This window comes from Oryctolagus cuniculus, chromosome 18 (genome assembly GCF_051225735.1).
Source record: "Oryctolagus cuniculus isolate XC-2025 breed Fujian yellow rabbit chromosome 18, ASM5122573v1, whole genome shotgun sequence".
In the NCBI taxonomy this organism is placed as follows: Eukaryota; Metazoa; Chordata; class Mammalia; order Lagomorpha; family Leporidae; genus Oryctolagus; species Oryctolagus cuniculus.
The window spans coordinates 79,072,790-79,098,296 of record NC_142884.1 but is presented as its reverse complement, the minus strand read 5'-3'; the positions used below and the strand labels follow the sequence as shown (position 1 = coordinate 79,098,296).

The following is a 25,507-nucleotide window of genomic DNA, read 5'->3' as shown; positions in this document are numbered from 1 at the left end:
GGGGAGAACCTCGCTTCCTGCTGTCAGCATTCCCAGGAAGATGTCCCCACCCATGTCTGTTTAGTTTTTACAAATGGATGTATTTTTATTTACTTGAAAGTCAGTTGGAGATAGACATCTTCTGTTCTCTGGTTCACTCCTCAGATACCCTCAGTAGCCGGGGTGGGCCTGCCAGGAGCCAGGAACTCAAATCTGAGTCCCCCTTGTCCGCGGTTCGGGCTTCCAGTTCTAGGGCTGTGATCACGGCAGCCTCGCTAGACTAGTGGGGACATTGCTCCTCTCTCTGCTCTGAAAGGATTCGGACAAGACTGGTGTTTGGTTTTTGGATGGTTGGGTGGCAGGACTGGCCAGCACTGGCCCTGAGGCAGAGCAGTTCTGCCAGGAGACTCGAGGGGTCTCCAGCGTGCTGAGGGTGGATCCTGGGGCCCGCGGCTTTTCCAGGGGGCGTTCCAGCAAGCAAGCTGCCGCAGGAGGCGCAGTAGCCCCGGTGCCCATGTCTGCTGCCAGAGGACCACACCGAGGCCTCCCTCGGGGGCTTCCTGGGGTTGAACCACTTTGCTGCAGCGTGTGAGCATGCACCCAGGCCCCAGGGCCGCCCCCTACAACCTGGGTGGAAGAGGTCAGGGCTTCTGGGGCCGCCTTTACCTTGTGCGGTGTGAGCATTCATTGGGCAGCCTGGGGACCTGCGCCTTTGCCCTGAGACCAGTCCCAGTGAGAGGAGTTCCTGCTTCTGCCTCGCACCTCCACCTCCTCCTCCTCCTGATGTTGGGATCCGGACACTCATGTCTTGTCACCTCCGAGCCACAGACGGAGACATCCCCTTAAGTGAGATTGCAGGAGCTGCCCACAGTGCTGCCCTCTGGACACGTGTGTGCAGTGTGTCCAGTTCCCCAGGGCTGCCCTGTTCCTTCCACAATGCTGTGGATGCCTGAGGCACGTGCTGGCCTTTCATCGGGCGGGGATGCTGCATCCAGATGTGCTCTGACTCCTGGCGTGTCCCTGGCCAGAGCGAGGGCAGAAAGCGGGGCATCAGGAGCAGAAGAGGCAGACTGCTGCCCAGGGAGCGTCTGGTGGCAGTAGGCGGCGACTGCAGCTCCAGAAAGGAGGGCGCTCGGCCTGCCTTCCCGGTGCCCCAGCACCCCTGGGCGACTGCCTGCACCGGCAGCCTCTGTCTCGTTTCTCCTCCTGACTTAGTACCCAGGACACAAGGGCTGGGGTCGGAGGCGTGTGGGTGCCTTCTGTCTGCCTGCGTCCTGCACCAGGAAGGCTCGTCGGCAGCGATTTCCCCAGAGTCCTCCAGGTGCAGGACGGGGCGTGGCTGGACTGATCTGTGGCAGGCCATCGCTCTTGCCAAGGCAGGGGCATGGCCAGGAGCCTGGCTGGCTCTGCACATGTCAGCCTGGGGCAGGAAGAGCTGGACATCACCCAGGCAGGAGCTCCACTCCTGGCCCGTGAAGGAGAAGGGAGGCAGGCAGTGGGTTTGGAGAATCGCACTTCTGGTGTCTGAATGCATCACTTTCTCTCCTAGGATAAAGATAAAGTTTCCCTAAACAAGACGCCAAAGCTGGACCGCAGTGATGGAGCCAAGGAGGTGAGAGAGCGTGCAACCAAACGGAAGCTCCCCTTCACCGTGGGGGCCAATGGCGAGCAGAAGGACTCTGACACAGGTACCGGCCCCTCCCAGCCCCACCGTAGCTCCTGGGGCAGTGCAGGCAGGAGACAGCCCTGGGTGGCTGTGGTCTCGGGGCCCCCAGGCTTTAGCTGTCAGGCTGCCATGCTCTGCAGGAGGCTGCAAAGGCACCTGAGCCACTTGCCGCGGTGTGCAGTGAGAATTGAGGGGGTGCCCAAAGGGAGTGGGGCCAGACTGGCCTCCTGGGTGTGGCCAGGGTCTAGAGCTACCGAGCAGGGTCAGCACAGCTCCTCTACTTGTGTCCGGGGCGGGCCTGGGCCTTCTGCATCCTGGGCAGCACCCTCACTCTGCAAGGCAGGGGTGGGGGCATGTCAGGGCCTTTGTGAGCTCCTGTGTTGGCCGCGGGAGCCTTGGTTAAAGGTTGGGGGAGGGGCGACCTGCTGTAGGGACAGCACCCATAGTTCCTGGTGTTGGAAGGTCGTTGCCGAAGCTCTGCTTTCTGGGTGATGGCCGTGCGGGGAGGCATCCACGAGCTCTGCGGTGCTGCCACCGCCCAGCAGGGCCGGGCCTTCTGTTCAGGGCCCCCTCCCTCCCCGACCGCACCATGCCGCCGTGCTTGGCCATGCTTGTTACCCAGGCCCTCCTGGGTGCTGGTGCCTTCGCCGGCCTGTCACTGGGTGGGCTGCTCCACCGGCTTCCTTGTTCTCTGCAGGCCCCTAGGGGTCCTGTGGCCTGGCCGTAAGAGCTCACGGCAGAGTTAGCCGTGGTGGGGCTGGACACCAGTGAGGACCACTGTGAGAACAGCTTTCTAGGCAAGCAGGGAAGAAATGTAAAAGGTTTCCTACTCTTCTGTTTGTTTCCCTCAGGGCCTGATTCTATTAATTTTTTTAAGGTTCTACTTCCTTATTTTCAAAGAGAGATTGATCTTCCATCGCTGGTTGACTCCTGGATAGCCATTGCTGGGCCAGGCCACAGCCAGGGGCCCAAGCACTTGGGCCATCTTCCACTGCTTTCCCAGGCGCGTTAGCAGGGAGCTGGATCAGAAGTGGAGCAGCTGGGATGTGAACCAGCACCATATGGGATGCAGACAGCAACTTTAATGTGCTACCACAGTGCTGGTCTGCGGCCTGATTCTAAAACACCATTTTCTTGGATACCTGTGTAATGTATTAGATTTCCCAGTAAAGTGATTCTGACACAGAGGTGTGGAATTTTTGCTGGAACGCTGACTTTTTCACCAAAACCTTTTAAACCAGCATGTCTGCTCTGCTGCATCCAGCCACACCCCAGCCTGTGGCCTTGATGGGAGCCACATGGGGTGAGGCCAAGAGAACCATTCTGGTCCCCAGGAGTGACAGGCATGGAGGAGGGAGGGAGGGAGGGAGGGTCCCCAGGCCCAAGGCTGCCCCCGGCACCCCACAGAGCTTCCTGCCGCAGCGTCTCCTCACCTTCTGCCAAGGAGGCCACCGCATTGCCCGTTGCTCCTGAGGACTGAGGGTGGTGCTCATGAGCCCAGGGAAGCTACTTGGCTGTGCCCCTGCACTGCCTCAACCCTGACAGGGTTCAGTCCTCCACGTGATGCATTCTAGGGCAGCCTACCAGGACAGGGTGGTTCTGCCTTGTGAATTGGAGCCTGGACGTCGCAGAAGACAGGAGCACCTAGGAAAGTGCTGTGCTGTTCCGGAGGCTCTGGGCAGGAGCAGGTGCCGGGGCCAGGTCTCCGTGTGGCTGCAGGGCAAATGCAACGGGAGGAAGGGCACCTTGGTCTGAGCCCCATGGCAGGCCACGGGCTCCTCCTTATGACATGCCAGGCCATAAGCCGGCTAACAGCTCCACCTGCTGCCCAAGCAGGCGGCCCCTTCAGCCAGGAAATGAGACCGTGGTCTGAACCACAGCATCCTGTCCAGCTCAGCCCCACGTGTGTCCTGCCCGTGGGACAGTGGTATTAGGTTGGAGCTTTAGCACCCGAATATTTAGGCTGCAGTTACATTGTGTCGCTGTTTGCTTTTAATGACACTGTTGTGTCTCCTGCTGAGTGATCTCTGAGTGTGACAGCTTTGACCAGCCTCCAGGGCTTCCCGCCCCTGCTGGGGCACTCTGCTGCAGCCCTCAGGTTGGCATCTCGGCCGTCTTCCTCCCCTGCCGCTGTCTCCTCAGAGCCCTGCGTGTTTCTCTTGAGCAAAATGGGAAACACTGTCTTGTCCTGCTTGCATCTTGTGATTGAGGGTCTCCCCCCCCCCCCCCCCCCCCCCGTGCACGTGGCAATGCCCCGTCACTCAGCGGGGTTGTTCCTTTTCCAAGTGTGATCGCTTGGTTCCTGTGGTAGGAAGGGTGTGTCCGAGGTCTGCTCCAGGCCAGCCCGTTCCTTGGAGGAGATGGGCTTTGCCGTGGGCGTCCGTAGCCGTGGGTGTGCTAGAGTTGCTTGGAGCTAAGCACTGCGGGTGCTGAGTGTGTAAGAAGACTGTGCTGTGTCAGCCGCACGCTGGTGAGTGCTGGTCGTGGCTGGCAGAGCCTGTTTGCAGCCTCAGCCTGGGTCCCCTCCCCTGTGCACACAGTGAGCCAGGAACACAGAGTGGAGTCCGGCAGGGCCGGGCCAGACCCACCTCTGGCTCTCTGCCCACCTTTTCCCAGTGTAACACTGGACGCTGTTGCTTCCTGGTCCTTTTGTCCCAGAACCCCCACCAGACAAACTTGTTGCCAACCCTAACCCTGCCACGACAGGAGAGAACGGTCAGGCCCGGTGCAGGCTTCGGGCTGGGTGGGTCTGGGGCTCTGTTGCCGCCCGGGAATCAGGTAAGGGCCAGCTGAGTTCTGTCTGTCAGAACAGGTCTGCTCTGTGGATGTTAGTGGGGCCCAAGGGTGCAAAGGACCTGACTTGAATGGAGGCTTTGGGATTCTCACTTGCAAAGAAGCATATAAAAATCAATTTTTTTTAAGATCGATTTATGGGGCTGGCGCGGTGGTGTAGAAGGTTAAGCCACCGCCTGCCGTGCCGACATTCAATATGGGTGATGGTTCGAGTCCCGGCTGCTCCACTTCTGATCCAGCTTCCTGCTAATGGCCTGGGAAAGCAGTGGAAGACGGCCCAAGTAGTTGGGCCCCTGCCAGCTATGTGGGAGACCTGGAAGAAAGCTCCTTGCCCCTGGCTTCAGCCTGGCCCAGCCCTAGCTGTTTGGGGAGTGCCGCAGCAAATGGAAAATTTATCTCTCTTTCTCCTTCTCTCTGTATCTCTGCCTTTCAAATAATGAAAAATATAAATCTTAAAAATTCAAACAAATGGCCGGCGCCGCGGCTCACTAGGCTAATCCTCCGCCTAGCGGCGCCGGCACACCGGGTTCTAGTCCCGGTCGGGGCGCCGGATTCTGTCCCGGTTGCCCCTCTTCCAGGCCAGCCCTCTGCTGTGGCCAGGGAGTGCAGTGGAGGATGGCCCAGGTGCTTGGGCCCTGCACCCCATGGGAGACCAGGAAAAGCACCTGGCTCCTGGCTCCTGCCATCGGATCAGCGCGGTGTGCCGGCCGCAGCGCGCCGGCCGCGGCGGCCATTGGAGGGTGAACCAACGGCAAAAGGAAGACCTTTCTCTCTGTCTCTCTCTCTCACTGTCCACTCTGCCTGTCAAAAAAAAAAAAAAAAAAAATAATTAAAAAAAAAAAAAATTCAAACAAATAAGATTTATTTGTTTCGAAGGTAGAGCAGCAGCCGCAGCAGCAGCGAGGGACAGAGAGGCGTCTTCCACCTGTGGCCTCACTCCCCAAATGGTCACCACAACTCCATCTGCGTCTCCCACATGGGTGCAGGGACTCGTGCACTTGGGCCCATCTTCTGCCTTCCCAGAGGCACTAGCTGGATTGGAAGCGGAGCAGCTGGGACTCAAACCTGCCCTGTGACTGGGGATGCCAGCATCCTAAGTAGTGGCTTAACCTGTGCTACAGCATCAGCCCTGAAATAAACTCTTTTCAAGTAATTGAGAGTTCAGCATGATGTGTCACTGGTTGTGCTGCTTTTAAACCATTTTTCCTTTCTCAGTTAAAGCTGTTTTTTCTTCAAAGGGGAGCTTAGACTAGCAAGGAAAAGTTTTTCCTTTTTAAGATTCCGTTGGGGCCGGTGCTGTGGCGGAGCGGGTAAAGCCACCGTCTGCAGTGCCGGCATTCAATATGGGTGCCAGTTCTAGTCCCGCTGCTCCTCTTCCCATCCAGCTCTCTGCTATGGCCTGGGAAAGCAGTGGAAGGTGGCCCAAGTCCTTGGGCCCCTGCACCCATGGGGGAGACCCGGAAGAATCTCCTGGTTCCTGGCTTCAGATTGGCGCAGCTCCGGCTGTTGGGGCCAGTTGCAGATGGAGGACCTCTCTCTCTGCCTCTCCTTCTCTGTCTTTGTAGCTCTGACTTTCAAATACATTTCCATTTCCCCAAGTTTCAGAAAGGCCTGCCTTGAGGGCTCAGAAGTGCGCTCAGGCTGGTGGCCAACCCCGAGGGTCAGTGAGCACCCTAGGACTTCCAGGATAAGGGCGCAGCAGAGCGACCAGGGGCAGGGAGGGCGGTAACCGGAGCCTGCCTGGCCTTGTCCTGGCTGCACACAGGGATTGGGACAGTTTTGTTTGATTGGGTTTTTGAAAATCTATTTATTTATTTGGGAGGTAGAGTCACAGAGAGAGGGAGACACAGAAAGGTCTTCTACCCACTGGTTCACTCCCAAATGGCTACAATAGCTGGACCTGGGACAATCTGAAGCCAAGAGCCAAGGGTTTCTTCTGGGTCCCCCATGTGGGTGCAGGGCCCCACAGACTTGGGCCATCTTCTGTTGCTTTCCCAGGTCATAGCAGAGAGCTGGATTGGAAGAGGAGCAGCCAGGACTCGAACTGGCACCTGTATGGGATGCTGGTGCTGCAGGCCGAGGCTCAGCTCACTACACCACAGTGCTGGCCTCTGGGGACATTTTTCAACCTCTGTGTCTTTTACTGTTTTCACCTGTCAGGTTCTGGTGTGTGGGAATTTGTGGTTCTGGCCTTCTAAGTGCCAGTGCAGCTCCTCAGGACCCTGCCCAGCTCCCATGACCTCTTGCTTCGGAAGGCTCAGAGCTCAGCAGGGCTCAGTGCTGCTGTTTTCTTAAATTCTCACCGTGCTTCAGTGCCTTGAAAGCGAGCAGCCGTGGCTGGGGCCTGTTCTGCCCTGCCCACACTGCTTTCCTCCATCCTTGGTCTGGAGACGGAAGCTGAGTCGCAGTGACCCACACCCGGGGCTGGCAGCACACTGGGACTGCTGTGAGACCCTTCACCTACTGGGGCTGGTGCTGGGTGTAGCAGGTAAGCCACCACCTGCAGTGCCAGCATCCCATATGGTCGCAGTTCGAGTGCCGGCTGCTCCACTTCCCATCCAGCTCCCTGCTGTGGCCTGGGAAAGCAGTGGAAGACGGCCCAAGTCCTGGACTCCTGCACCCGCCTGGGAGACCCAGAAGAAGCTCCTGGCTTCAGATCAGCACAGCTCCGGCCATTGCGGCCAGTTGAGGAGTGAACCAGCGGGCATCGGAGGGTGCATCAGAGGTTTAGGGAGTCCAGCGCTGCCCCTTTGGGAAGAAGAGCTGGAGGTAGACGGGACGTCTCGTGAGTGCCCTGTGCTGATGCCTGCACTCAGTCCACCTCATGGGACTGAGGCTGGTTTGCTGCTGGAAGCCCCGTGGCATAGCAGAGGTTCCCAGAAGATAGGTACAGGACTGAGCAGTCGGCCTCGATTTATGCACTGCTTGTTTGAGGCAGAGTGGGAAGGTAGATTCCATCCCAAGCGTGTGTTCCCAACAGAGGCCTGTCCTGGGGGCTGGCCACGGGTGCCTGGCAGCTGCACGTCTGTGGCGGGAGCTCTTGGGGCTCAGGAGGCACTCGGTGGGTATCTGGCTGATAAGCAGGTGTCCGAGCTGCAGCCAGCGGGGGTCTGGACGCTTCCATTTCTTGTGCCTTGCTTGCCCCTCTAACCACTTGATGCTCTGACAGCTGCAGGTGCAGTAGAGGGGCCCTGCCACACTGGGTGACAGCCTGAGTTCCCAGGGTCCTGTGGCATGAAACCTCCTCTCCCTCTCTCCACCTGCCTCACAGAGAAGCAGGGTCCCGAGCGGAAGAGGATCAAGAAGGAGCCTGTCACACGCAAGGCTGGGCTGCTGTTCGGCATGGGGCTCTCTGGGATCCGCGCCGGCTACCCCCTCTCTGAGCGCCAGCAGGTGGCGCTCCTCATGCAGATGACTGCAGAGGAGTCTGCAAACAGCCCAGGTGAGCCCAGGCGGCCAAGGGCCCTGGCTTGGGGACCGACTGGCTGCTCCTGGGGGTACTCGGGCATGGGCGACCCTTCCCCTCGTGCGAGAGGCTGATGCCCTGCCTGTCCTTCCTTGGCCTGCAGTTGACACGACGCCAAAGCACCCCTCCCAGTCCACGGTGTGCCAGAAGGGCACGCCCACCTCCGCCTCCAAGACCAAAGACAAAGTGAATAAGAGAAACGAGCGTGGGGAGACGCGCCTGCACCGCGCCGCCATCCGGGGGGACGCCCGCCGCATCAAGGAGCTCATCGGCGAGGGGGCGGACGTCAACGTCAAGGACTTTGCTGGTGAGTGCCCCCCGCGCCGGGGCCTGGGATGGCGGCCCTCCCTGGACTTTCTGTGGCCTGGCCCACGCTCACGGCTTGCCGTATGTGAGGCGCAGTGGTGGTTTCTCAGGAAGTATTTCAGTTTTGGTCTTCATTGCCTTGAAGGGAGCTGGAGAAGTCCATGTTCACTCCGCTGTGTTGCAGAATCCGCAGTCCCAGGTTCTGGAGGAGTCTTGGGAAGTCCCCTGGTGCCCCACCAGAGGGCGCCTCCGTGCCGAGCCGCCTTGCATCACCTTGAGCGTGGGATGCAGGGAGGGTCCTGTGTGAAACCTGCTGTTGTCTGACCCCTGCCTAACCTAGAGCCCTTTCTCTTCTACAGCAGTTTTCCTAAATGAAACGGGTTTGTCTCCATGGTGGTGGTGGTGGGGGGGGGCTGCTTTCACACCGATGGGGGCAGCCAGGCGCTCTGGCAGCAGCTGGCTGTGGGAGGCGCCCCTCCATCTGCACAGCCTGAGGACAAGCGCTTTCTGAGCCACCGCTTACCACTTTGCAAAGTGGGGCCTCTCCCTTTGCACGTGTAGGGCGAGTAGGGTTTGTTACTCTGTAGGCTGGCCAAGCACAGCGAGGTGGCCACTGCGGACAAGAGGTGCCGGCCCTGCCCCTCAGCACGGCCCTGACGTGAGAGTGAGCCTCTGCAGGACCCGGTGACCAAGTCCTAGTGTCTCTTTCCAGGCTGGACAGCGCTGCACGAGGCGTGCAACCGTGGCTACTACGACGTTGCCAAGCAGCTGCTGGCCGCAGGTGCGGAGGTGAACACCAAGGGCCTGGATGACGACACGCCCCTGCACGATGCCGCCAACAATGGCCACTACAAGGTTGGCATCCTCTAGCTCCTGCTCCTCTGTCTGGCCAGCTTGCGTACTTGTTGGGTACAGAAAAGTGAGTTTGTGCCTCCCCTGCCTCAACGGCCTGGCCGTCCCCTCTGTGAGCCCACCCCCATCCCGGGTCATTCCTGCAGCCCCACCAGGCGCACATGTGGAAAGCTGGTGTCCTCTAGTCATGGGGCTACCTGGGTTTAGCAGAAAGACCGCCCAGGGGGATGGGGGCCGCAGAGGGGCTGCCTCCGCCTCCCTCTCGCCTCTCACACGGTGCTGCTCCTGCTGAGGGCAGGGTTCCTCCAGGGTTGAGAAACGGAGCACAAGGGCCAGAGCCATCGTCCAGGGGGAAAGGGTCAAGAGCAGGAACGCAGTCCCTGTCACAGCCCAGGAGAACACGCCCTCCGGGTCTGAACAAGGTGCACAGGTCAGCCTGTCTGCTGGCCTGCGGGGCTGGCCTAGAAGGGGAGCAGGGCCCCCAGGACGTCCGTGCTGTGAGCCCAGAACCTGTGGGCGTGTGAGCTCACCGGGCGGTCACTGGGCTCACAGGGCAGCTGACCATCGGGCTGTGGCTGGGCTGGCCGCAGGGCTTGCATTAAGCTCTGATGAAGGTTGTGTTGATGCTGTCACGTCAGGCTGGGCGAACGTTGAGGCTGAGTTGAGTCTTCACTCAAGCTGAGCAAGTCGCTGTCCTGAGTGTGTGGAACACAGATGCTGGCTCTGCAGCCCTGGCGGAGCTGTGGCAGTGCCCCTAGCGTGTCCCTGTCACCCACCCTCACCTGCCTGTCCTTGCTCTTGGAGTCAGACCAGGGAGAGCTTATCTTGTTTTCCAGTGTAAGTGGAAGAGTCACCGCTTGGCAGATGCTGGGTCTGTGTCCTCCCTCGTCCCGTCCCCTAGCGCCCCGGGACCGCCAGGCTCTGCCAGCCGACACTGCCAAGGAGCTCTCTGTGGTGGCAGGGGGGGCCAGGGTGAGGGGGTCCCGGGGAAGTGGTGCACTCGCTGTGGAGGAGAAACTGAGGCAAAGCGGAGGTGGGGTGGCCTGGGAGGGCCAAGACCTGCGCTGCCGTCACACAGTGGGCCCCCCGTGGGACCGGCTGGCCTCTGCCCTCCCACAGCACAGCTCGGGCGCCCTCTGGAGCTCAGGGCTCGGTCGTGTTCCTCACCACTGCCCGTGTGGCCGTTGGGTTTTGCAGGTGGTGAAGCTGCTGCTGCGGTATGGGGGGAATCCCCAGCAGAGCAACCGGAAGGGCGAGACGCCGCTGAAGGTGGCCAGCTCCCCCACCATGGTGAACCTGCTACTGGGCAAAGGCACCTACACCTCCAGCGAGGAGAGCTCCACGGGTAAGCTGCGGGCCTGCCTGCCGGCCGGCAGAGGCCAGCCTCCCCTTCCGCCACGCGCGGCGCACGCCCAGCTAGGCCCAGGGACTGCTTCTCCAGAAGCGGGGGCCGCCAGGCCTCCTTCCCCTCCCCGGCGGCCCCTGCTCTCCCCTCGCTGCCCTGACGCCTCCCTCCCTGTCTCCAGCAGACAGCTCAGAAGAGGAGGATGCCCCGTCCTTCGCGCCGTCCAGCTCGGTGGACGGCAACAACACGGACTCTGAGTTTGAGAAGGGCCTGAAGCACAAGGCCAAGAACCCTGAGCCCCAGAAGACGGCGACGCCCGTCAAGGACGAGTACGAGTTCGACGAGGACGACGAGCAGGACCGGGTCCCCCCCGTGGACGACAAGCACTTGCTGAAGAAGGACTACAGGAAGGAAGCCAAGGCCAACAGCTTCATTTCCATACCCAAGATGGAAGTCAAAAGTTACACTAAGAACAGCACGATCGCACCAAAGAAGGCGGCCCATCGCATCCTGTCGGACACGTCCGACGAGGAGGACGCGGGCCTCGCGGTGGGGCCGGGAGAGAAACTGAGGCTCGCGGCACACGCAGTGGTGCCTGCTAACAAAACACGGGAGTCTTCTAACTCCAAGCAGCAAAAAGAAAAGAACAGAGTGAAAAAGAAGCGAAAGAAAGAAACAAAAGGCAAAGAAGTTCGGTTTGGGAAAAGGAGTGACAAGTTCTGCTCGTCAGAGTCGGAGAGCGAGTCTTCAGAGAGTGAGGAAGACGACGGGGACTCGGCGGGGAGCTCCGGCGGCCTCAAGGGGTCCCCGCTGGTGCTGAAAGACCCCTCGCTGCTCAGCTCACTGTCTGCCTCCTCCGCCTCCTCCCACGGCAGCTCCGCAGCCCAGAAGCATAACCCCAGCCACACAGACCAGCACGCCAAGCACTGGCGCACGGACAACTGGAAAACCATTTCCTCTCCTGCCTGGTCCGAGGTGAGCTCCTTGTCAGACTCCACAAGGACGAGACTGACCAGCGAGTCTGACTACTCCTCGGAGCGCTCCAGCGTGGAGTCGCTGAAGCCCGCGAGGAAGAAGCAGGAGCACAGGAAGCGCCCCGGCCTGCCCAGCGCGCCCGAGAGGAAGAGCGCCGTCCCCAGGCTGGACAAGGACGGCAAGGTCGTCAAGAAACACAAAACCAGGCACAGGCACAGGGACAGGGGCAAAGGGGCCTGCGCCGTCAGCCAGGAGCTGAAGCTGAGAAGCCTAGCCTACGAGTACGAGGACTGCAGGCCCAAGGCCGAGAAGGCGGGGCTCCTGGACAGCGATGGCCCTGCCGACGGCAAAGCCAGGGTGCTGAGGCACGAGCGAGACCACTTTAAGAAGGAAGAGAAACTCAGCAAAATGAAGTCGGAAGAAAAAGAATGGCTCTTTAAAGATGATATAGTGAAGGTCTCCAAAGACGAGAAGTCGCTGAAGAGAGTGAGGGAGCTGAGCAGGTCCTTCCGAGAAGACAAGGAGCGGGCAAGCCGGGCGGAGAAGGAGAAGCCGGCCAAGGAGGAGAAGCTGCGGCCGCACAAGGAGGAGAGGAAGAAGAAGGCGAAGGAGCGGCCCTGCAAGGCCGAGAAGAAGGAGGACAGGGCCTCGAAAGACAAGGAGAAGCCCAAGAGGGAGCGAGCCCCGCGCGAAGACTGCGCCTTCGACGACTACTGCGCCAAGGGCCCGTTCCTGGAGAACGAGGACAGCAAGTTCAGCCTCTCCGACGACCAGCACGAGAGGTGGTTCTCGGACCTGTCCGACTCCACCTTCGACTTGAGAGGGGAGGACAGCTGGGACTCTCCGGGGACGGACTACAGGGACATGAAGGGGGACCCCGTGGCCAAGCTGATCCTGGAGCCCGTGAAGGACGACAGCAAGGAGAGGAAGCGGGACGCCAAGGCCCGCGAGAAGCCCCGCGACCTGAGGGACGCCTTCTTCCGGAAGAGAGACCGGGACTATCTGGACAAGAGCGCCGAGAAGAGGAAAGAGCAGGCCGAGAAGCACAGGGGGCTCCCCGGCTACCTTGCGGAGAAGGACAAGAAGAGGAGGGAGCTCGCAGACGGGGCCCGGGAGCGGAAGCGGCCCGAGGAGGCGCACCGAGAGGACGGGAGGGAGCACGGCGTCGGCGAGGGCCTGGAGCCCTGGGAGAGGCACCATCCTGCCCGCGAGCGGGAGAAGAGGGAGGGCCCCGAGAAGGAGAGGAAGGAGAAGGCGAAGGCCGACAAGTACAAGGAGAAGGCCGGCGACAGAGACAGGGGCGACAGGCCGGCCCTGGACAAGTGTCCCAAGGACAAGGAGTTCGACAAGAGTGTCAAAGACAAGAAAGACACCAAGGAGAAGCACAAGGACACGCACGGCAAAGACAAGGAGAGGAAGGCGTCCCTGGAGCAGGGGCGGGAGCGGAAGGAGAGGCCGTTCCCCGGCTCGGCCCCCGAAGACCTGCCCGAGCGGAAGGGCAAGGAGAGGAGCTGGTACATGGCCGACATCTTCACGGACGAGAGTGAGGACGAGAAGGAGGGCCTTGGGGACGGGCTCCAGGACCGCGAGGACGGCCGGGAGCCGCACCCCCCAGACAGACACAGGAAGCCCCCCGCAGACAGGCCGCACGCCGAGAAGCCCAAAGACAAGGACCCCAGGGACAAGAGGAAGGACGGCGGCAAGGAGCGGAAGGAGAAGCCCCTGGAGAAAGGCAGGGAGAAGCGGGAGAAGGAGGCCGCGGACAGGGCCAGGGACCGGCGCGAGCGGCCCGCTGGCGACGCCGCCTCGGATAGGAGGAGCAAGCAGAAGCTGCCCGACAGGGCGGACAGGAGGCACTGCTCCGAAGACAAGGCCAAAGGCAAGCACCGGGAAAAGGCGGACAGGGAGCACGCCAGGGACCGGAAGTCGGCCCGGGGCGCGGACTCCGAGCGTAGCCTGCTGGAGAAGCTGGAGGAGGAGGCCCTGCACGAGTGCCGCGAGGACGGCGCTGACCGCGTGAGCGAGGCCTCGGCCGACAGCTTCGCCGAGCGCGGCCAGGACCCCGGCCTGAGCGCCCTCCTCGAGCTGTCCTTCCCGGAGCCGCCGGCCGACGACAAGGCCAAGGAAGCCTGCGGCCTGCCCGAGCGGCTGAGGGAGAAGGAGCGGCACAGGCACTCCTCGTCCTCGTCCAAGAAGAGCCACGACCGCGAGCGAGCCAAGAAGGAGAAGGCCGAGAAGAAGGAGCGCAGCGAGGACCGGCAGGGCTGCGGTCAGGGCGAGAAGGAGCTGCTGGGCGCCGACCCCTGCGGCCCTCCCTACGGCCTGGGCGCCGAGGCGGAGGACGCGCTGGAGCGGACCATGGACTTGCTCTCCGCCGAGAAGAGAGACAGAAACGACCCCGAGCGCGAGCCTGCCAAGAGGGCCGAGAAAGAGCTCAAGCCGTACGGGTCCAGCGCCCTCAGCATCTTGAAGGAGAAGAAGAGGAGAGAGAGACACAGGGAGAAGTGGCGCGAGGAGAGGGACAAGCACAGGGACCGCCACGCCAGGGACAAGGACAACCCCCCGGGCGCCTTCAAGGACAAGGCCAGGGACGAGGGCCTGAGGCCGGGTGAGGCCCGAGTGAAGGAGAAGCAGGACCGGGGCGACGCGGGGAAGCTGGGCGCCGGGAGCGAGAAGCCGCCGCCCCTGCCGCCGCCCCCGCCGCCCCGGGACGTGGGCAGGAAGGACGCCCGGCCACGCGAGAAGCTGCTGGGGGATGGCGACCTCATGATGACGAGCTTCGAGAGGATGCTGTCCCAGAAGGACCTGGAGGTGGAGGAGCGGCACAAGCGGCACAAGGAGCGCATGAAGCAGATGGAGAAGATGCGGCACCGCTCGGGGGACCCCAGGCTCAAGGAGAAGGCCAAGGCCGCCGACGAGGGGCGCAAGAAGGGCCTCGACCTCCCCCTGAAGAAGCCGCTGGGCCCCGAGCCCCCCTGCAGAGACCGGAAGCTCAAGGAGGCGGCGCCCACTCCACCCGCCGCCGAGAGCAAGCTGCACGGGGGGCCGGGCGCCGAACCCAAAGACTGGCTCGCCGGGCCTCCCGTGAAGGAGGGGCTGCCCGCCTCCCCCAGGCCCGACCAGGGCCGGCCGACCGGGGTGCCCACGCCCACCTCGGTGGTGTCCTGCCCCAGCTACGAGGAGGTGATGCACACGCCCAGGACCCCGTCCTGCTCGGCCGAGGACTACACCGACCTGGTGTTCGACTGCGCCGACTCCCAGCACTCGATGGCCGTCTCCGCCACCTCCACAAACGCCTGCTCCCCCTCGTTTTTTGACAGATTCTCCGTAGCCTCGAGTGGGCTCCCGGAAAACCCGAGCCAGACTCCCACGAGGCCTCTCTCCACAAACCTGTATCGCTCCGTGTCCGTGGACGTCAGGAGGACCCCCGAGGAGGAGTTCAGTGTTGGGGACAAGCTGTTCCGGCAGCAGAGTGTCCCCGCGGCCTCCAGCTACAACTCCCCAGTGCAGCACCTGCTGGAAGACAAGGGGCCCCTGCCGGCTGTCCCCACGGACAAGTTTGCCTGCCTGTCCCCAGGCTACTACTCCCCGGACTATGGCCTCCCCTCGCCCAAGGCCGAGGCCTTGCACTGCCCTCCTGCAGCCGTGGTCAGCGTCACCCCCTCCCCTGAGGGCGTCTTCTCCAGTTTACAGGCCAAATCCTCCCCTTCTCCCAGAGGCGAACTGCTGGCCCCTCCTATCGAAGGGTCGCTGGCTCCTGACCTGGGCCTTCCTCTGGATGCCACCGAGGACCAGCAAGCCACCGCCGCCATCATCCCCCCAGAGCCCAGCTACCTGGAGCCCCTGGACGAGGGCCCGTTCAGTGCCGTCATCACCGAGGAGCCTGTTGAGTGGGCCCACCCTGCGGCTGAGCAGGCCCTGTCCTCCGAAAACCCCGTCAGCTGGCCTGTGGGCTCGGAACTGCTGCTGAAGTCACCTCAGAGGTTCCCAGAGTCCCCGGGGCATTTCTGCCCTGCAGAGCCCCTCCCCACTGCTGCCCCTGGACCCTTGGGTGCCTCCGAAACCTCGTACCCCGTCTCTCCTGTTTCCTACCCTTTGCCAGTTCCCGAGCCGGGGCTGGAGGAAGCCAAAGACCATGGGGTGGAGACACTGCCGGTCGCTGTCGCCACAGCCGAGGAGGCCACGCCCTGTGCACCGCCTGCGAGGCTGGGGCCCTTCTTCAGCAACTGCACCTCACTTCCGGAAGCGCCCCTGGCCGTGGAGCCTGAGCCTCCGTGTATGACCACCGTGGCTCCGGTGGAGCCTCTGGGAGCCTTGGAAAACACTTTCCTGGACAGCAGCCAGAACCTGCCTGCCCTCGCCCAGGTGGAGCCGGTGGCCTGGCCGGACGCCTTCCCCACCTCTGAGGACGACCTAGACCTAGGCCCCTTCTCGCTGCCAGAGCTCCCTCTGCAGGCCAAGGACGTCCCCGATGTCGAGGCCGAGCCCGTAGAAGCGGCTCTCGGTCCGCCAGAGAAGGTTCCTCCTGGGGCCCCTGTGGCCGCGGATGGTGGGGACGTCCCCTCCTTGCCTGCCGAGGAGCAGCCGGCGCCGCCCCCGGACCAGCCCTGCAGCCGGCCGGCCAGCGAGCACGAGAGCTCCGAGGCGCCGAGGGTGGAGCTGCCTGTAGAAGGCGCGGTGGAAGCAGGGACCGTGGCAGACGAGAGGGGCCCCGAGGCATCCGACTCCAGCTCGGCGCCTGCGGCCACTGGACAACAACCCCTGGCGGGCAAGGACGAAGAGACCGAGGCCACCGACCACTCTGCCGCCTCTCAGTGCCCACCTGATGGCCCCACCGTGGACAGCTCGACGCAGAGCTCGACACAGCCGAAGGCCGTGGACAGTGCTGGCCGGGACGAGGAAGAGGCCGTGCCTGCCCACGCCCCAGCCCTGGCCGAGAACCTCCCAGGCGGCCTGCAGTCGGAGGCCACGGAGCCGGAGCCCAAGCCTCCAGCCGAAGCACCCCGAGTCCCCAAGGTGGAGGAGATCCCTCAACGCATGACCAGGAACCGAGCCCAGATGCTGGCCAGTCAGAGCAAGCAGAGCACGCCCCCTGCTGAGAGGGAGGCCCCGCCCACCCCTGCCCCCAGGGCCAAGGCCCGGGGCTCGGAGGAGGAGGACGCCCAGTCCCAGCACCCCCGAAAGCGCCGCTTCCAGCGCTCTAGCCAGCAGCTGCAGCAGCTGCACACGTCCACGCAGCAGACGCGGGAGGTCATCCAGCAGACGCTGGCCGCCATTGTGGACGCCATCAAGCTGGACGCCATCGAGCCCTACCACAGCGACAGGTCCAACCCCTACTTTGAGTACCTGCAGATCAGGAAGAAGATCGAGGAGAAGCGGAAGATCCTGTGCTTCATCCCGCCCCAGGCGCCCCAGTGCTACGCCGAGTACGTCACCTACACTGGCTCCTACCTGCTGGACGGCAAGCCCCTCAGCAAACTGCACATCCCTGTGGTGAGTGCCCCGGCAGCCTTGGGGGCCAGGAGGGCCGCTGGCACGGTCGTCTCCCCTTCAGGTGCCACACTGGCCACCTCCCTGGCCCTCAGAGCCTGTGTCCAGTGAGCCCGGATCCTAGCCTCATGCTGGCTCTACGCAGGGTCCACCTAGCGCTGTCCTGCATCCCCGCCTGCCCCGGCATGGTCCTCTGCCCACGCTGGGTTCCACCTGTGTGGCCCTCAGTGCACCTGCCACCCCCCTGCATTTGCACAGTGAGAGTGGTGGTCATCCCCCAGCCCCCCCAACACACACCCTCTCCCCCTCTCTCTCCCCCTGGGGCTTTAGGCCTAGGCCTGTCCTCGTCCTGTGCTCCTGCAGCCCAGTCCTTGAGTCTCATCCCAGTCCCACCATACACCTGGGCCTCTGTGCTGCTTCCTCCCCAGCTGGCTTGGTGGAACATCGTGGCGCCACCGCCACCCCCAGGCGTCCTGCCAGACACACTGTGCCCGGTCGCTGTCATGGGCACCTGGCTGCTCCTGCTCACACGTGTCCTCAGCATCACAGGCAAAGCCTCCTTCATGGCAGAGCCAGGCCCCCACCGCTCTGCTCGGGCCAGCCCCAGCCCACAGCCCCTGTAGGTGCGCGGCGCGGCACGGCACGGCACGGCACGGCTGACTCACCTCTTGAGCAAAAGCCGGCTCTTGGGTGTGCAGCTCCCAGCCACACGGCTGCTGAGTGGACAAGTTAGGGAAGCCACGTCCTCTGGGGACTGAGAGCTGAGACCTGCTGTTGTGCGGGGCACAGCCAGGCCTGGGGGGCCCCAGGCTGCAAGGAGCATGCTCAGTGTGTCAGGTGCTGGCTCCAACCCACCCAGCTTCCCTTCCCAGTGACAGCACCCCCCGGCAGGCAGGACACCCAGGACCCCTGCATCCGGGGCCTGAGCCAGGTCCTCAGAGCAAGCCGGCCCAGGGTGCTGGTTCCACAAGGCTGTGGTACTCCCTCTGGGTGCAAGGCCGCGGTAGCAGCTCCAGGGCTTGGGCTCTGTCCAGGGTAGAGCAAGGCCACACCTGGTTGGCACACTCGGCCCTGGGCCAGAGGCAGAGAGCATATGGTGGGCCAGGCCTTGCGTGAGGTGGGGGACCCAGCCAGTTTGGCTGTAAGCCAAGATGAGATTCAGAGCAGGAGCCCAGGTGTGGGCGTCTATGCAGGTGTGTGGGTGTGGGTCAGGCGTCCACCACAGCAGTGAGGGCACAGCTTGGAGGAGTCCTGGGTGGGATGTGGGGTTGACCGGGAGCACAGCTGTCCATGGCGGCACCTCTCCTTAGGCCTCCGCCCTCCTCACTCAGCCTCCTCTGTGGGCCCTGCCGCGCGTGCGGTATCTGCTGGAGTTGTGCTGTCAGGACAGCCTGCCCTGCTGCCCAAGATGGGCACTGGCATCCATGCAGCAGCTGACTGTGGGTCTGCTCGAGCGCCAGACCCCACGCAGGCCTGGTCTCTGCTCAGCTGGCCTGCCCTGGCCTTGAGTCTTCTCTCTCTGAGCACGGGACCTGGTTCTTGCTGACAACACCTGTGCTCGTCCACGCGCGGTGTGTGGAGCTACAGCACCGAGGGCCCACCCCGGACACCCACCTGGACTGCGTCACCCCTGCCCTTCCCAGGCATTCGGCCTCACAGCGTCGCTTCCAGGGGAGCCTGGGCAGCTCCTGCCCTCGGTGGCTGTTTTGCTTGGCCATGCCCTGGTCAGTTTAGTGGTTGGTTTGGGGCATGTGGCTCCCACCACAGGTGAAGCGCCAGCCCCCCATGCCTCGCTGCCGGGCACTCACGCCTGCTCTCGGTCTGCTTTCAACGTGCACGGAGGGTCGCGACGACTGGGGCTGGGGCCAGGGTGGCTCTCTGGTGCCCAGCATCCAGGGTGCTCTTTCTTGGTGACGGAAGAACGTCTCAAGGTGGCCGGGGCTCGCTGGACCAGGACCCGTGTGAACTGAAGTCTTGTTGACCTCTCCCCGCCCCTTGTGCCTGCAGATCGCGCCCCCTCCCTCCCTGGCAGAGCCCCTGAAGGAGCTGTTCAAGCAGCAGGAGGCGGTGCGGGGGAAGCTGCGTCTGCAGCACAGCATCGAGCGGGTACGGGGCTCGGGGGCTGGGGCAGCTGCGCACCCACGGGCGCGGGATGCGGGGGGAGCAGGCGCGTGTGGTGCTCACCAGCGCCTCCGCCTCCGCCTCCGCCTCCAGGAGAAGCTGATCGTGTCCTGTGAGCAGGAGATCCTGCGGGTGCACTGCCGGGCCGCCAGGACCATCGCCAACCAGGCAGTCCCGTTCAGCGCCTGCACCATGCTGCTGGACTCGGAGGTCTACAACATGCCTCTGGAGAGCCAGGTCAGGCCCCCCCCCCCCCCCACGGCCCGCGGGCTGCCCCGCCTCGGTCAGCCGCAGCAGGTGGACGAGAGCAGGGCCTCAGGCCCAGGGCTGGGCCTCCGGGTCCAGTCTTTGCTGAAACACATGAGGGTACCATTGCTGACAGCATCTTCTATTCAAGTAGGGGTGGAGCCAAGGGGACACGGCCCCCGCCCCCCAGGCTGAGGCTGCTCCCTGGAATGGTCCGGGCAGCACCTGCCCCCTCAGTGCTGGCCTGAGCCTGCACCTCCTTCCTCTCTGCCTAAACATGCGGTGGCCCCTGCCTACCTCCTGGCCACACACTGTGGCTGCTGGCCTTGGCAGTCTTCTAGAACGGGGACTTGTGACATGCCCGTGCTCACAGGTCAGACCAGGCGTGTGCCGAGTGGGCCCTGCCCTCCCTGTGCCCAGCGCCGACTTGCCTGAGACTCGTCCCTCCTTGCTGTTGAGACCTTGGGGCCAAGTCCCACGGCAGATGCCTCTGAGGACCCCTCCCCAGCCCTGGGGAGCCCGAGCACCGCCCAGGGCCTTGCCAGTGGTGACACCCAGTGGTTTAGTGAGTTTTAATAACTTTTTTAACGCACTCAACACCCAACACATCTTTGATTGGTTGAGACTCCCCGCTTGGCAAGCACAGAGCAGAATTTCTGGCTTAGCTGTCCTCCTGACACTCAGCCAGCAGAGGGCGCTCCTGTACCACGGTCCTTCCCAGCGCTCAGGAGCCACCCAGTCAGGTGGGCGCAGCCCTTCTCTTCTCCTCCAAGGCTCGCTTCCCCGTTTACCAAGCCCAGAGCGCTCCACGCAGGTGAGGACAGCCAGGAGGCTGCACAGGACCCTCGGTCACCACCTCCGCCTCTCTGAAAACTTGGTCGCTGTGAGCTGAGCCGCTGCCGGCTTTGCAGGTCCTGGAGAAGGTGGAGGCAGAGTGCAGGGCACCTTGCTTCACTTCTCCCAGGACACGCGTGTCATACACACGCACAAGCAGGGGCCTGGGCTCACCTGGGCCACCGCGTCCTGTGGGGAGCAGTGCTCCAGCCCCCTGCTCGTCACGCGCCTGGGAAGCAGCAGGTGAGGGTTCAAGTGCCCGAGCCTCTGCCACCCACGGGGGAGACCCGGATGGAGTTCCGGCTCCTGGCCCGGCCTGGCCCGGCCCGGCTGTTGCGGGCATTTGGGGAGTGACTGGCGATGGAAGAGCTCGCTCTCCCCTTCGCTCTGTCGTTCAAACGTAAACACATCTGGAACAGAAAGCAAGGCCCTGCCCCTCCACGGCTCTTCTGTGGAAGCGTTTGGGCGCGGGCACGGCTCGTGCCTCTTGGCTCCTGAATGAGCCAGCAGTCCCATCCCCACACCTGTGTTTCTGGTTCCCACAGGGGGACGAGAACAAGTCGGTGCGGGACCGCTTCAACGCCCGCCAGTTCATCTCCTGGCTGCAGGACGTGGATGACAAGTACGACCGCATGAAGGTCAGTGCCGAGGAGCCGCCCCTGACCGGCTGAGCCCCCTCAGGGTCACAGCACACACACCCCACCACTCAGAAGTGCTGGCCAGGGCAGCCGACCTGGCAGGGTCGGAGGTAGATGAGCAAGTAAGGGCAGAGCCTCGCACCCCCCTGGGGTCGCACCCACACGTCCCCCCCCAGTGGTGAGCAGAGCCTGGCATCCCGCCAAGGTCGCACCCCAGCCCCTCAGCCACAGCCGCCTCCGCCCAGCTCAGATGTGGCAGAGCCTGCGGACAGGGTAGTGTGGCCCCGGAGCTGGGGTCTCCTTGAGCCGGGTCTGCACCCGCCTGGCCACAAGGGCTTTATAAATCAATGCACGGAGGAGTGTGCACACCGCGTTGGGGACGCGGTGTTGTAGGATACAAGAACTCCTAGAAGTGAGCAGAGGAACAGCTAGTGCGCACAGCAGCAGTCGGTGGGGAGAGGAAGCAGCCAAGCCGGATGCCCAGTGAGCCCCTCCCCAGGCCCCCAGCTCGGCCGAGCGGGCGGGCAGCTCGAGTTCCCTGCAGTGCTGGGGAGCCTGCACTGGCAGGTGCCGGCGTCTGCACCACCACCGCACCGCCTCCCCTGCCGCGGCATTCACTGGAAGCTGCGGGCCCCTCCTGAGGGTTCACAGACCTGCGAGACGCTGTGGAGACGCAGCCCACACCCCGCGGCCAAGCGCGGTCGTTTCTGGAAGACCAGTAGGGACCCTCCCACCCATCACCCTGCCCAGCTGGACCTCGTCCTGGGCAGTTAGATTTCCCTGTTCAGCCTGCCACGTGCACTTCTCCTAGAAAGGAGATTGACGCGAGGCCACTGCCCACGAGTGAGGAGACAGAGCTGCCTCTCGGGTCACCGCAGCAGGCAGAGCCCTCGGGGCAGGCTGTGGGCGGCACGCTAGATCCAGGCTTGTGGGTGACCGGCACCACTGCCAAGTACACGGCCCAGGATGTGGAAGGGCCTGGCCCGGACCCGGGATCCTTGCAGGCGCTGCCACAGACGGCCCAGGCATCCCCTGAGCCTTGCAGGGGTGTGGGGCGATGGGCTCAGGGCTGGTCCCTGCCCCCTGCAACCAGCATGGGGGTGGACAGCCTGGGGTCTTGCCCTGCCCACCTCCCCGCCCTGTGTCCCACAGACGTGCCTGCTGATGCGCCAGCAGCACGAGGCTGCCGCCCTGAACGCCGTGCAGCGGATGGAGTGGCAGCTGAAGGTGCAGGAGCTGGACCCCGCCGGGCACAAGTCCCTGTGTGTGAACGAGGTGCCCTCCTTCTACGTGCCCATGGTCGACGTCAATGACGACTTCGTGCTGCTGCCAGCGTGACGCCCACGGGAGCTGCGTGTGTCTGCCCAGTGCTGCTGACAAGCCCGGCAGGGGAGGGAGAGACCACCTCGGCCATGGCCTCTGCCCCGTCCAGACTGGCCCTGAGGCCAGGAGGCAGGCCCCATCTCCTTATACCAGCTATGCGGGAGGAGGCGGCCTCACCAGCCCAGGCAGGAGATGGCGCCGCGGCGCCCACGGCGGACCGGGCTTCGGGCCCTGTCCCGCCCGCTGCAGAGGCAAGAGGGGCAGAGCAGCGTGTCCTGGACTTCCTGTCCACTCTGATCGGTTCAGTTGGACGGAGGGGTCCAGCTCTCCAGAGACCTCCAGGTCGGGGTGGGGGCAGGAGGGCACCACCAGGCCTCAGGGCAGGCTGAGGACGCTGGGACACGGAGCCGGGACTCTCCCATAGTGTTTTTAATGGAGTCAAATCCACGTGGTTTGTATATTTTTTTCCTTTAATCTTGGGCATTTTGTTTCTCTTTCTGAGAACATAACTTGAAACACTACAGAGCCAATAATCATATAAAAAGTGTATCCGTAACGCTGTACAGTTTTATATACATTCACAATGTACTTTTGCTGCCTTCTAGATAATTTATTTTGCAACACATCACTGCACAGTTGTAAATAACTTATGTAACATCACTCAGTTACGTGTAAAGACAGAAATAAATTAATTAAAATGCTCTTTGTACATCACGCTGCCCTCCAGAGAGGCATGGCCACGTCTTGCTCCCCTGGCACCTCCTTTCCTTTCCCTCCTCCTGTCCCGCTGCACCCCCTTGGGGGGGATGTGGCCTCAGGGGCCTCCAAGAAGTGGGGTTGGGGAGGGGAGTCTGCAGGGCTCCCAGGTTCCCCCGGGTCACAGTGCACATGGAGCAGGGCTCCCTTGCTGAGCCGCCGCCCGCTGGTACGTTGTGGGACCCTCGAGTTTTCTAAACCACAGATCTCTGGTCAGCTAACACTTCTCAGAACTGCCTGGCCCTGCCCAGGCTGGGGGTCCACAGCTTAGAACGCGAAGCCCCAACCACGCTCGTGAGGCCTGCGCCACACAGCCCAGGGCCTCGGGGTGAGGCCACAGAACCCTCAGGGGCCAACCTCTGCCTGCCCGGAGTCACAGAGGGCCTCGCTGGGACAGCAAGGCGGCTCGGACCAGCACTCCAACCTGCCGTTCTGCTGAGCCTGGCTCCCTCACGAAGCCACCTCGCTTCCAGGGCCTGCGCTCGGGGAGGAGGGGCCCGAGGAGGGGGGAGCACTCCGTGGAGCAGTCGGGATGCTCTCCAACCTCGCCATCGCAGGGTGCGTCTGTCGTGCCCCGGGCCACGTCAGCCTCACGGGGCTCCCCCCGCGCAGGGGACACAAAGCCAGGGTTGAGGGCAGCACCAAGACAAAGCATGCAGGTGCTGCCGGGAAAGTGGCACTGGCAGACGCCCTTGGCGTGCATGGTGCCGTCCCCAACAGGCACCACAAAGCGAGGCTCCGTGTACAGCGTCTGGTTTTCCAGAAAACACTGGCCCGCAGCAGGAAAGCCACCAGCAGGTTGCATTTCTGCTGAAGCCCAGAAGTGGAAACTGTAAGACCAATTAATTACGTTCAAAGAACCAGCAAATCGTGGCTGAAGAATTTAGTGGCAGGGCTGGTGCTGTGGCATAGCAGGTTAAGCTGCCGCCTGCAATGCCGACATCCCACGATGGGTGAACCAGTGGATGGAAGACCTCCTTATCCCTCCCTCCCTCTCTCTAAATAAAAAAATAAAATCTCTTAAACAGGGTCCCGACTGGTGCAGCGGGTTGAGCCCCACTTGGGAAGCCTGCATCACAGATGGGGGTGACAGCCTGAATCCTGGGCACTCGGGCCTCCCACCCAGCCTCCTGGATGGCCCGAGTGCTTGTGCCCTGCTGCCCCCAGGGGAGGCCTGGGTAGAGTTCCAGCCCCTGGCTTGGGCCTGGTCCAGCCCAGCTGTTTGTGGGTGTTGGGAAATGGACCACTAGATGGAAGATTGGTTCTTTCAGGCACCCAAATGGGATGAAAGCCCCTGACCCGTGTCCCAGAGGCTCAGGAGCCCCCGGGAGCATGGACGCTGACCCCTACTTAGGTGCCAGGGGCAGCCTTGAAGGCAGGAGACCCCGCCCACAGACCCTTGGGGACCAGCGAGACGGACTTGACAGCCCTGGCCAGGGACATGCCTAGGACCGCAGAGAGGCTGTGTGCTTGCAGTTCTGATTCTAAACAGGAAGCAGTGCTGACAGCCACTGATGGCGGCAGTGGATTTGGGTCAAGGGGTTTAAAAATAATTCAAAACACAGTAAGAACCCTGTGAACTTCAGCGGAGTACTAGAAGGTACCCACTGCACACCAAAAGAGCAACAGAGCCGTAAGGCAGGAGCCGTGGGACAAAGACCCGGGACACGGCAGCAGAGCCCTACACAGCTACAAGGTGACGGCGCCGTGTCCACGCTGCCGCACTGGTGCGAGACCTGCACCGCTCCTGGCTCCCGCTGCCACCTCCCTCCTCCCCGTCTCAGGCAGAGACGGGCAGAGGGGATGAAGGACCTCAGCCATCAGTAGCTTTCTCCACAGAAGACCATCGGAGGGTGCCAAGGGTGTCCCCCAACCGCAGTGGGGAGTCGGAAATCCTGGCGGCTGGGGGTGGGGGGAGCAATAAGAAATCGCCAGAGAAAACAGACAGTGCCTGGTGTTGGGAAGCGTGCCGGAGGCAGAGGGCAGCACCAGCGGCCGTGACCTCTGAGCTCGGGGGCTCCGTGCGGAAGCGGAAACGCCTGCAGGGCGCCCGCCGGCTGCACGGGCCGGGCTGTGGGGAAGCATCACTTGGGCCGCGCTCGGTCCTCTACTTCCCTGAAGGGCACATTTGGGCCTTTGCCTGTTCCCACGCACAGCCCAGCCCCGGGGCCCGGCCGGCAATGCAGAGACCCCCCAGGACGTGGACAGGCGTTTAACCTCGTGCTGAAAACGCTCGCCTCCCTGACAGCAGCTGTGCCCCATCCTGGCTGCAGCTCCCTGCTAATGTGTGCCCTGGGTCAACAGTGGAGGCTGCCACCCACATGGGAGATCTGGCATGAGATCCCAGCTTCCGCCTGGCTCAGCCCCGGTGGGCACTGGGGGAGTGACCCAGGGGACAGGTCTATCCTCCCACGATCATGAAGTAAATTTTTAAAAACTGCGAACAGTGAGACCCCGGCCACCCGGACCCCAGACTGACCACGGAGGGCACACGCAGGACAGCTCACGGCAACAGCACAAAGCCTTCAAGAGCCCCCACAGAACTAAGGCCCCACCCGGGACGCCACACCCTGGGCTGGAGCCCGCGGCAGCCCTGTTTCCCATCCAGCTCCTGGGAGACACTGGAGGATGGCCCATGTAGGAGACCCTGCCACGCTCGGGGGAGACCCAGATGGACTTCTGGCTCCTGGCATGGGCCTGGTCCTGACCTGGCTGTG

At 62.9% G+C, this 25,507-nt stretch overlaps 1 protein-coding gene across 12 annotated transcripts in view; it reads left to right on the top strand.

Annotated features, from left to right (window-relative positions):
* ANKRD11 (ankyrin repeat domain 11) overlaps positions 1-22,748 on the top strand; it is a 140,198-nt gene extending 117,450 nt beyond the window's left edge. For 7 of the 12 annotated variants that reach the window (XM_070062840.2, XM_070062839.2, XM_089319795.1 and 4 more), the window contains 10 exons: positions 1,529-1,667; positions 7,710-7,880; positions 8,008-8,211; positions 8,923-9,065; positions 10,260-10,407; positions 10,589-16,875; positions 18,880-18,978; positions 19,087-19,230; positions 20,619-20,711; positions 21,864-22,748. In XM_070062840.2, coding sequence (XP_069918941.2) covers positions 1,529-1,667; positions 7,710-7,880; positions 8,008-8,211; positions 8,923-9,065; positions 10,260-10,407; positions 10,589-16,875; positions 18,880-18,978; positions 19,087-19,230; positions 20,619-20,711; positions 21,864-22,049 — 7,614 coding nt within the window. In that variant the 3' untranslated portion in view covers positions 22,050-22,748. The remainder of the gene's footprint in view (positions 1-1,528; positions 1,668-7,709; positions 7,881-8,007; positions 8,212-8,922; positions 9,066-10,259; positions 10,408-10,588; positions 16,876-18,879; positions 18,979-19,086; positions 19,231-20,618; positions 20,712-21,863) is intronic. The other 5 variants (XM_089319794.1, XM_089319796.1, XM_070062841.2 and 2 more) reach the window with 1 other exon arrangement.
* Positions 22,749-25,507: the final 2,759 nt, after the last annotated feature.